General features: G+C 39.5%; 1 protein-coding gene across 2 annotated transcripts; it reads left to right on the forward strand.

Annotated features, from left to right (window-relative positions):
• The first annotated feature begins 589 nt into the window (after positions 1-589).
• On the forward strand, positions 590-9,990 carry LOC126053505 (symplekin). Of its 2 annotated transcripts, none has more exons than XM_064038441.1 (13): positions 590-783; positions 895-1,088; positions 1,606-1,801; positions 2,256-2,437; positions 2,678-4,263; positions 4,512-4,748; positions 5,821-6,027; positions 7,011-7,117; positions 7,426-7,531; positions 7,999-8,117; positions 8,693-8,836; positions 9,013-9,225; positions 9,404-9,990. In XM_064038441.1, exons 1-13 carry the CDS (start codon positions 736-738, stop codon positions 9,491-9,493), a joined length of 3,429 nt encoding a protein of 1,142 aa, XP_063894511.1. In that variant the 5' UTR covers positions 590-735; the 3' UTR covers positions 9,494-9,990. The 2 variants fall into 2 exon arrangements, with proteins under 2 accessions (XP_063894511.1, XP_063894512.1); XM_064038442.1 differs by having other exon boundaries at positions 9,407-9,990.
• The last annotated feature ends 844 nt before the right edge of the window (positions 9,991-10,834 follow it).

Raw genomic sequence — 10,834 nt, forward strand, 5'->3', positions numbered from 1 at the left:
ATTTTAATTAGAAAAATAAGTAAGTACCTTTTGAAAAAAGTTTTTATACGGTTTTTCAAGTAGTTAAAACTGGTTTTGAATACATAAATTGGTTTTCTAGTGTAAGTTTAGTTACAAATTTATTTGATATGCAACCTCTGCATTGCAATTTAACACTTAGAGCTGGCCATTTTGGCAGAAAATATTTAAGGATGCCATTAAAGTTTCATTTCTTTTTAACAGCAAATAGCATCTCCTACATTTTTTTCATCTATATCAGCCAGTGTATGGGTAGTAAATAAAAGGTTTCCTTTAAATTATAGTAAGTATAGTAGTAATTAGTAGTATAACTATAGTAAAAAATACGTTCAAATACTATTTAAGAAAATTAATGAGAAACATTACCTACTTCATTCAATATTTTTGTTTTTGGACCTCACCTAATTTATATTTACTCTAGCAACACTGGATCCAAATGTCATGATATTATACTACTAAATAAAAAACCGTACAAATGTGCAAAGTTTCTATTTTGTCTCTTTCTAACGCGACCAACGTTTCGGTTTCAAATAGTATCCATCTCATTCTAACATGACTACTTAATTTATTTGCATTAACATATAACGTTGCGATGTGATCGTATCTGTTTGCTGTTCATAAAATTTTCTTGATTTCTCTAATGATTAAATGATAATAAGCGATGAGATCGATTTAATTAACTTCTTAACATTATAAGTAACTTAACTATATAACAAAATGGCTAGTTTATCTAGCAAACAGAGTATTACCGCCGCTCAAAACCAGGTTCGTGGAATCAACGCGCGAAGCTTACGAAAATATCGTTGTATTTTTATCAAAATCTGTTCTAAATGGTTATTGTATGGGTTAAAAAGCTGAGTATTGTCTGTTCTAAAGGTTATACAATGGATAAACGATGCGGGGATGTCGGAAGGCAATCGGAGAGCGGATTGTGTCAGGAAAGTGGTGGAACTCTTGCTGCACCAATGTTCATCCATGCTTCCTCTTTACATGGAGAACATTCTTGCGTACGTGAATGATAAGTCTACTGATGTCAAGAAGCAGGTCATCTCGTTTATTGAAGAACTGAGGTGAGTAAAGGTGTTATTGTTTGTCATAGTAACTCATTATAGTATTGTTGTCAATTGTGTATTGTCTTAAAAAGATGCACATTGAACTAGGGTAACTTTTGCTAATTCTTTCAAAGATGTACAAAAACATAAGTACATGCTTTATTTGTCATTGGAGGGAAAATAATTCGGCTGATGACCTGACTTTTGGTCATGCTTCTTTAATTACATCGTCTTAAATGCTTTTTAGAGTTATTTTAACCATAGTGCTTATTTACTGTCTGTTTAATGAACTATGTAGAATGTTTGCATTATTGTTACCAATATTATGTATAAAGTCATGCAATAGTAACTCTGTCGTTCACACCAAAACAAATCATTTAAAATGATATTTTGTACTGTAGTCTAGAGCCTAAAAAAATACATAAGGTACTTGTTTCCTAGGGATGCAAATAGAGCTGTGGGGAACCTTCTAAATAGTTTGAAAAAGGAAAATTGACATACAATACACCAAGAACCCATATTTTGTTATTTTCAGCAAACTACATCGGCAATATCTACCAAAAATCATAGCTCAACTGCGTCTGTTAGTCAGTGACTCGGTAATCGCAGTACAAAAGCGAGCGATACAAGCGTCCAGTATCGTGTACCGTAACACGCTGATGTGGATCTGTCAGGGAGCTACAGATGTCAGCGAGATGCAGTATGTGTGGGAGAATATTACTCAGTTGAAGGTATGTCTGACTACTTACTACTCTTACATATATTGATTTGTGTATTATGTATGTTACTTTTATTTATCTGTACAAATATAATAAGGAAACATTTTTTGTTGTTGTTGGTACCATAAAGGCTATGAAAATACTGCACCAATGTAAAAAAATAATTCACTGTTGAATAGCTATACTCTTTTCTGAGTGACATAGGCTATATCTTTTTTTTTACTGGTACGGGTAGTAGTTCCCATGGGATGCGAGTGAAATTGTGGACAAACGGCTATCTTAAAATAAAACAAATACTCAACTCAATTGTCTTTGTTTTGATATTACAAGGAAACAGTTATTAATTTTATAGGCAAAAACCAGTTTCAAAAAAGATGTAATGATTACTTCTTTTGTGTGCCCTCTTTATGAGAGCACATTTACAAAATGACACCTATTTATACACTTTTACAATTTCTATCAACAGCTGCTAGTACTAAACATGATAGACAATGACAACGAGGGCATCAGGACGCACTCCATCAAGTTCTTGGAGGAAGTGGTATTACTACAGACTCCTTCCGATGGAGCCGGAGACGAGTTCAGTCTGGACACCCTGCCGGCTAACATGACTTTCATCAATAGGAGGGCTTTAGAAGAGGAATCTGAGTAAGTGAGAGTTTTAAAATATTAATTGCAGTTATAAGAAGTTTATTGGATAAAAATAAACTTTTTGAGATGACATTTTAATAGTTACACAGTCAAAAAAGACATTTTATTCTTATAACTATATAACTAAACCTATATTTAAATCCTGAGTTATTTAGAACCTGAGTTATCAGAAACTCTGCTTTCTATATTTACAAATAGGAACACAGCTATAAATATATCGTCATTTCCATCTTCCAGACACATATTCAAGCTTCTAGTAAAATTCCACAACTCGCAACACATATCTAGTGTGAACTTGATGGCCTGTATGACGACACTCTGTCTCCTCGCCAAATTCAGGCCGAAGTTCATGCCGCGAGTCATACAGGCCTTAGGCGACCTACACACGACGCTACCGCCTACACTGTCGCAGTCTCAGGTCAATTCTGTTCGGAAACATCTTAAAATGCTGCTTGTGAACTTAATAAAGCATCCCTCTTCAAACGATATGATGCCACAGTTGACACAGCTGTTGATCGACATAGGAATGACCACACAGGAGATAAATAAAGTAATGCCGAAAGAGAAGAGGAATAAACGTTTAGGGGAAATTAAGAATGGGGACGCGCCGGCTAAAAGGATTAGAATAGATTCTCCTCAGAGCAACAGTCAGGGTAGTGACAGTAACAGTAATAGTAGAAGTGACTTCAACCTCTTTGATGATGATAGTCAACCTGCTACTGTCAGTGGTGTTCCCGTAATAAGACAGCCTATAGTTCCCACAGAAGATTCAATATTTGATGGGTTAAACAATGTAGATAATGTTGTGAACCTCGTAACACACACTCTTGTCAATCACCTGCCTAGTGAAATGCCGAGCACATTTGTGAATGTCTACAAACCTATTCCTAACTCTGGCTCGAAGGCACAAAAGAGGAGTTTAGCGAAAATGTTGCTAGCTGTGATAAATAATAAGGAAGAGCCAGTGGCAGCACCACCACAGCAGACGTCGCCTCTATCTGATTTAGCCGCTAAAATACCGTTGCTAAGAGACGATGAAGAAAAAGTTACTCTTAAAAACGCCGTAGCGAAACTTCAAGAGTCAACAAAGGCAGACAGGCAGGTAGAAAGTGCTGTTTCAAAGCTTATGGAGGAAACTAGACAAGACCATTTGAAAGAGGAAGAAAGAAAGCAAAAGGATAAAGAAAAGCCTGTGCCTCCGCAAACACCTACGGTACCTAAACTAAAACAGAAGGTGAAGTTGTTAAAACTTCAGGAAATCACGCGTCCAATACCTAAGGAGATAAAAGAACGGTTGATCTTACAAGCTGTCAGCAGAATCTTAGCGGCAGAGAAGGAGAGTGCGATAGGGGGCGCGTCCAACATTCGTGCGAAGTTCATCACGATATTCGCATCAAGTTACACACCAGAGTTACGGGAACTGGTCCTCAATTACATACTAGAAGACCCTACGAATAGAATCGACTTGGCATTGTCATGGTTGTATGAGGAGTATGCCTTCATGCAGGGCTTCAACCGTCACCCGGTTACCTTACAGCCAAAGGTACACGAGAAACACGATCAGAACTACAATCAGTTGCTTTGTGCGTTAATAACACAGATTAGCGAAAGTGGGGACCCTTTAATGGAGGGTGCAAAGGATATGTTGCTAAGGAAGATTTACTCTGAGTGTCCGGTAGTGACGGATGAAGCTGTGGATTATCTGAAGCACTTGGTGACGGAGGATAAGGTGGCACTGCTCGCGCTTGACCTTTTAGAGGAGTTGTGTCTGATGCGACCGCCGCGTGCGCATAAGTATGTGGCATCACTGCTGTGTCATGTTTGTAAGTATTTAGTCCTTGTATAAGTTTTGATAATTTCCTACTTATACTTATCTAGTTTTACTTGTTTCAAATTTTAGAGTCGATAATAATGCAGTTTTTGCAATAGGCAGTTATGACAAAGAGTCATATAGGAACGTGCTCCCAATCATTTTGATGCGAAGTCCTTAAGATTTTATTGTATTCGACAATGCACCTTAAACTTGCACTTTCAAAGTTCAACATTGTATAACATTTTCTTCCATTTCCAGTGAACGAGAGCGAAGAAATACGCGACGTTGTACTAAAGTCATCACTTAAAATCTACAAACGCAGTACGGATTCGGTCCGCAAGGTTATTGAGAAGCACGCGTTGTTATACCTCGGGTTCATAGCGTTGAATCACCCGCCTCCGGAGCTATGTGACACGAGGGGACGGGTGGCCTGGTCCGATGAACTGTACCATATCTGTCTAAATCTTGTGATGGCACTGTTGGTGGAGAATGAAGGTGAGTTTGAATGGTGTTTGTGTATTGATGGAAACACTTCAATTTTAACGAAGGAACTTTATAATATCGACTTTGCAAATGATTGTTAACTCTAACAAAATTATTGCAATTTTGAGCATTATCCGAAGAGCATTTTATAACAAACAATCTACAAGTTTCCATTGCATACAGCAACATGCGAATTTATTCCTTAGTACAACATTCCTTGATAAACACGTGGAAACCCCGACAGACTTGCATCGCATTTTCGTATTCCAAAGGAGATGGCCAAATTTTCATAGAAAAAAAAACCCAGAATCGACAGCAACGAAATGGTTACCAATAGGTTCTTTATGATAGACCTTTGATGGTGCCAAAAAATCCAGACTGAAATCCATGGGGTATAGGAGCTATTTCATATTATCGCAAAAATAGGTTATGTTGAATATATGTTGATTTTAAAGATTATTAACATCAAGGGACATAAAAAAGCAAAGTAAACTAACATTACACAAGCCACTAGTAATAACCCCATAGTTTCAGAGTTAGCCTGGTGATTAAAAGGTCTTGTATTTAACCACTCCAGATACGATTAAGCACCGACCTTACCTACTTGGAGAGGTTTCGCAGTTACATGCAACCTTCACAACTGGCTATGAAATGTTTTTGGAGAAATTGTCTTTGAAAATCGCGCCATGTGACATTGTCAAATATAACAAATGACTTAGCATTGTAAAACGGTCCAATCACGAGTCTGTATTCAACTTCTAACGAACATCAAACAGTAAAAGTAAACTTTTTTGTGAACTAAAATCTTGATCGAAAAAACGTTATAAAAAGAGAACCCCATGGTTTTTAGATGTTTTGAAATACTTTTTAAAATCCACAAATTATACTGAATCCAATCATACATATGAAGTTCCTGTCGACTCTGGGTGTTTTTTTGGCCATCTCCTTTAAACTATCGATATCCTTTTTGGTCTAAAAACAATGATAGTGACTAAAAATTCCCCCCTTATTTTTGCACTTTTTCAAAGTACCACATAAGCATATTTTTATATATTTCTATACTAAAAGAGTGCCCAATTTTCAGAGCTAATAATCGAAATAGCCCGTGTATACGGTTGCGCGGGCTCCGAGGCCAAGCGCTGCGTGCTCCGCGCCATCGAGGCGCCCGTGCGAGGCGCCGCCGCCGCGCAGGCCGTGCAGCTCAGCGACGCCTACGTGGCGCTGCTGGACGAGTGTCCGCGCGGCGCCGAGACGCTGCTCACCCGGCTCGTGCATATATTCACCGAGAAAGGTAAGTTAAACAGCTAGAAACTGCCATTTTCCCCCCAAATAGGTTAGTCTGCGAAAATATCAAAACTTTTGTTGCTCCCAAACTTACTTTTTAGAAGTCACTTTAGTAGGGTTTTTAGGTCCTTTAGGGGTCTGACGGTCTTCTAAGACACTCTTTAAGCTACAAGAAGGCTAGGCTTGTTAGGTTAGCTGCAGGCCGTGCAGCTCAGCGACGCCTACGTGGCGCTGCTCGACGAGTGTCCGCGCGGCGCTGAGACGCTACTCACGCGCCTCGTGCATATATTCACCGAGAAAGGTACGTAAAACAGCTAAAAACTACCATTATGCCCCCAAATATGTAGGTCGGTCTGCGAAAATATCAATATGTTTGCAGCTCCCAAACTTACTTTCTAGAAGTCACTTTGGTAAGGTTTTTAGGTCCTTTAGGGGTCAGACAGTCTCCTTAGACAATCATTGAGCTACAAAAAGGCTAGGCTCGTTAGGTTAGCTACATCGAGTCCACCGTGCGAGGCGCCGCGAGGACGAGTGTCCGCGCGGCGCCGAGACACTGCTCACGCGGCTCGTGCATATATTCACCGAGAAAGGTACGTCAAACAGCTAGAAACTGCCATTAACCCCCCAAATAGGTCGGTCTGCGAAAATATCAAAATTTTTGCAGCTCGTAAGGTAAGTTGCCAAAAGTGAAGTTTTAGGTTTTTTAAAATGTCATTGAGACCGTTTGGCAGCGTTTTCACACTAGCGGATTTACCGCTCGGTTTTACGGTGTGGCAACATTATTTTGAAGTGGCTCAGCAAACAATGAATATGATGTTTAAAACCAAGCGACAGATTTTGTTGTTGATTTATGATTTAATGCCAGTTCCTTCTTCATCCTAGGGATTTTAAGCCAGGAAGTAAGAGTATGAACCTTTCGTTCATAGAAGATCCGCTGCCAACTGCACAGCACGTTTCCGCAGTGGTTATATTTATTAATATTGTCCTCAGCCCCACCATCACAGGAGTTGGTGTCGAAAGTCCGCGAGCTGTACGCGACCAGAGTATCAGATGTGCGGTTCCTCATACCCGTGCTCACTGGATTGTCCAAAAAAGAGGTAAGAACACAAATTTATTTTAATTGCCACTACTCATCTGCCTAGAATTTTCCTAAAGTATATTGGGATCGGCTTCCAGTTTTCCAGAGTACCAGTGTACTGTATAGAGTGACTGCCTATCTGACCTCCCCAAACGAGTTACCTGGAAACTCTGAACTCCATGGTAAAGCTAGTTGTCAGACTTTCTGGCATTGGCTTAATTATTTATGCTCAGTTTGAAAAAAAGACTTAAACTATGCACACGTAAACTTATCCGGAATAACCTATTGCCTTAACAAAAAATTACCTTTACTTTTTTATTACCATAGATCCTTGCAGCTCTGCCGAAGTTAATAAAATTAAATCCCATGGTTGTAAAAGAAGTATTCAACAAACTCCTGGGCCTACAGAATCCACACGATGAGAATTCACCAGGTAAGTTATTTAGACACACCTACTTTTAGTGCTAAAACTTTGAGTTAAGGATCAGGTATTAAATAGTGAATTAAATATTAAATAAATATTCTGTTTTTGATTTCAGTCTATAGTATAATGATTTGTAAGTAAATAGTTCATTCAGTTCTACAATTAAAACTTATAAGTCTAGTGTACTTATTATATTTCCATAATAATATTACTTTGACACAGTCATCATGATGGGTACTTTCACATTCTTGCAACGGTCCTGGTTCTGGATCTTGGAATGACAAACACAATGGTATACCATAATTTTTGTGTGAAGGTAGCAAATATCAATGCTAACATTATACTCGACCGATTTGAAAATATGTCTTCCTGTCATATAGCCCATTTATAGAGGAAGGTTATGGGCTATTTTTTATCCGGGTGCGGGAAGTTTTTCCCCCCAGAAACAGCTAGTTCATAAATAAATGTAATTCCAGTCACACCAGCTGAGCTGTTGGTGACACTGCATCTGATAGACCCGAGCAAGGCGGATCTCAAGTACATCATAAAGGCTACAGCACTCTGCTTCGCCGAGAAACAAACTTATACGCAAGACGTGAGTATATTTGTATCCCAAGGATAAAATAAGAAAGTAAATAAAGACTTTCCAAACATCGTACTTTTCCTTCTGTTTATATACTGCCCTGTGAACTCTCCCTGAACTCCCCCTTATGTAGTCTCCCCATATACCCCTTGTGTACTCCCCTTATATTCCGCTTTATGTAGTCCCCTTACAATCCGCCTTATATACTCCCCTTATGCATTAGGTATCCCTATATTTCCCTGTATGTACTCCCCCAAAATACCCTCTTATGTACTCTTCCAGTGTTCTCCCTGTACTCCGCCTAGGTGCCTCCTTATGTACGCCCCCTACATTCCCTTATGTACTCCTCCTACATTCCCCCTTATGTAGTGCCCCTTTAGCCCCCCTTATGTTCTCCCCATATATTTCCCCTTATGTACTCTCACTATGTTCCCCTTATCTACTCCCACAATATTTGCCCTTATATATACTCCCCCTATATGCCCTGTTATGTACTCTCCCTACATACTACCACTGTGTACATCTGTATAGCTCCACATGCACTACCTTATGTGCTAATTCTATGAACTTGTCATATTCCTCTTCAGGTACTATCAGCAGTACTGCAGAGGTTGACGGAAGAACCAGAGATCCCAGTGCTGATGATGCGAACTGTACTGCAAGCGTTAACGCTGTACCCCAACCTCGGGCCACTCGTACTCAATATATTGCAGCTGCTCATTGAAAAGGAGGTGAGAACGGGTTTTTTTTTTTCAAATTTAGAATCTGTGTGTGCTGCTTTTGTTTTTTATGTTGTGATTGTGTCTAAGCTCATGCATTCGCGTAGCTGTAACTTAGATACGACCTTTTAAAATACAGGGTGATTTTTAAACAGTTTGAATTTTTATTTTACCGTATGTTTTTTTAGGTGTGGCTAAACAAAGTAGCTTGGGAGGGCTGGGTGAAGTGCTGCGAGCGCCTGGTGCCCGTGTCCGCCCCCCTCCTCGTGTCGCTAGACCCGCGCGCTATCGCCGCACTGGCTCAGTCGCCGCGGCTCGTCCGCGCGCTACAGACGCATGTGGCCACGCTCCCGCCGCACCAGCGTGCCGCGCTGCCGGCACACGTGCGAGCCGCGTGCCAGGTAATATCTGCTGAGGTCACTGACCAGCGCAAACCCATCTTAGACCACTAAACCACTGGGGTTTTATGATACTGGCACTACCCCAAAGCTTCAATAAAATAGATAGCTTGTTGCTTACAATGCATCGTTAACTCCTTACTTCAGTCAGTATACTTATAGCATTATTTCTATCCAACAGCAGGAACCGCCGCCTTTCGTTCCGATGCCGGTCGTAGCACCCGTGCCGCCGCCAAACCCCATGGAGCCGCTACCGCCCGGCATGGAGTGAAACCATCCACTACTTACGCCACCACACACATGAAACTTTACCGTAACGAGAGCCGCGACTGCACTGTACAATATGAGCTGTATTTTATTTGAATAAACGACGCGAGAGTTATCTTTATTATTATATTTGAATTGTTATTTTAGCGGGAATTATTGAAAATAATGGAGTGTCTATTGCATTGACGGAATAATGTTGTTCTCATTTTAAGTAAGCCCATTTTGGAATAATATTAAAAACAGTGTGTTTACCAATAGATTCATGTTATTAACAGATAAGTTAATCTTATAGACGCTAGAATTTTGCGAAATAACTTGACACATCAAATCACAAATTCTCCTTCAAAATAAAGGCGAGTTTCGCATACGTAGGTATTGTGATTCGTCTGTCAAATTATTTGGCGGGATTCTGGCGTCAATACTTGAAATGGAATGTTTACAGCGAAAGACTGCTCAAAAGTCTGGAAACATCACGAAAGAATAAACTTGATACTTCGTGAATGTTGTTTCATTTCATTCAGTAAGAAATAATTGTCTGGTAGGTATTTAGTTTTAAATGAAAAATTTACAAGTAAAATGACCTTTGTTTAAAAAAATCGGTAAAAAAACTTTTAAGTTAAACGGTTTTATCTTATGTGCACTGAAAACTAGAAAATAAAAAAATAGTTACTTACCTGTCAACCTACGTAGGTGGTCCCGGTCATATTAGACTAAAATAAAAACGTGGGGCCCATTAACTTATTGCTGTAGTACTCTCTTCTAGAGGCATATAGAGGCATCGACTTACTATAATCGTAACTGGAGATTTTGACAATCAATAATCAGCCGTAGCTCATGATCTACCAAAGTATAAAGATATGCTTTGCCATAGGTAGGATTTCACAGGGGCCCCACGTTTTTATTTTAGTCTAATATGACCGGGACCACCTACGTAGGTTGACAGGTAAGTAACTATTTTTTTATTTTCTAGTTTTCAGTGCACATAAGATAAAACCGTTTAACTTAAAAGTTTTTTTACCGATTTTTTATTTTCTAGTTTTTAGTATTTAATGAAAATGCCTACCGAATATTCCTCATTCTGTCTAATTCATTTAGTGCATCATTATTACACGGTCTCTTACCTGACAATTTATTACAATCTAATTCCTCAATACATAGCCCTTCCAGATACTTTTTTTAACGACCCCAAAAATCATCACATGACCTCTCCTGCTGTGGGTCATCAGCGGTGAGGGAGTGCCAGACTCTTGACTAAGAACCGTTTTGTTCCGTCGTAGGCCTTTTATGTACCAGGGCCGTGGTAACTCTTTCGAACAATCTCGCAGCCCAGGCAGGCCTTGGCACT

Source organism: Helicoverpa armigera, chromosome 16 (assembly GCF_030705265.1).
Source record: "Helicoverpa armigera isolate CAAS_96S chromosome 16, ASM3070526v1, whole genome shotgun sequence".
Lineage (NCBI taxonomy): Eukaryota > Metazoa > Arthropoda > Insecta > Lepidoptera > Noctuidae > Helicoverpa > Helicoverpa armigera.

What these genes read in the sequence shown, in the direction of transcription:
- LOC126053505 (XM_064038441.1), top strand. Translation starts at nt 736, where the DNA reads ATGGCTAGTTTATCTAGCAAACAGAGTATTACCGCCGCTCAAAACCAG. An exon ending in CTGGATTGTCCAAAAAAGAG is followed by an intron (nt 7,118 to 7,425) that starts GTAAGAACACAA and finishes TTATTACCATAG; the next exon opens with ATCCTTGCAGCTCTGCCGAA. An exon ending in AGCTGCTCATTGAAAAGGAG is followed by an intron (nt 8,837 to 9,012) that starts GTGAGAACGGGT and finishes ATGTTTTTTTAG; the next exon opens with GTGTGGCTAAACAAAGTAGC.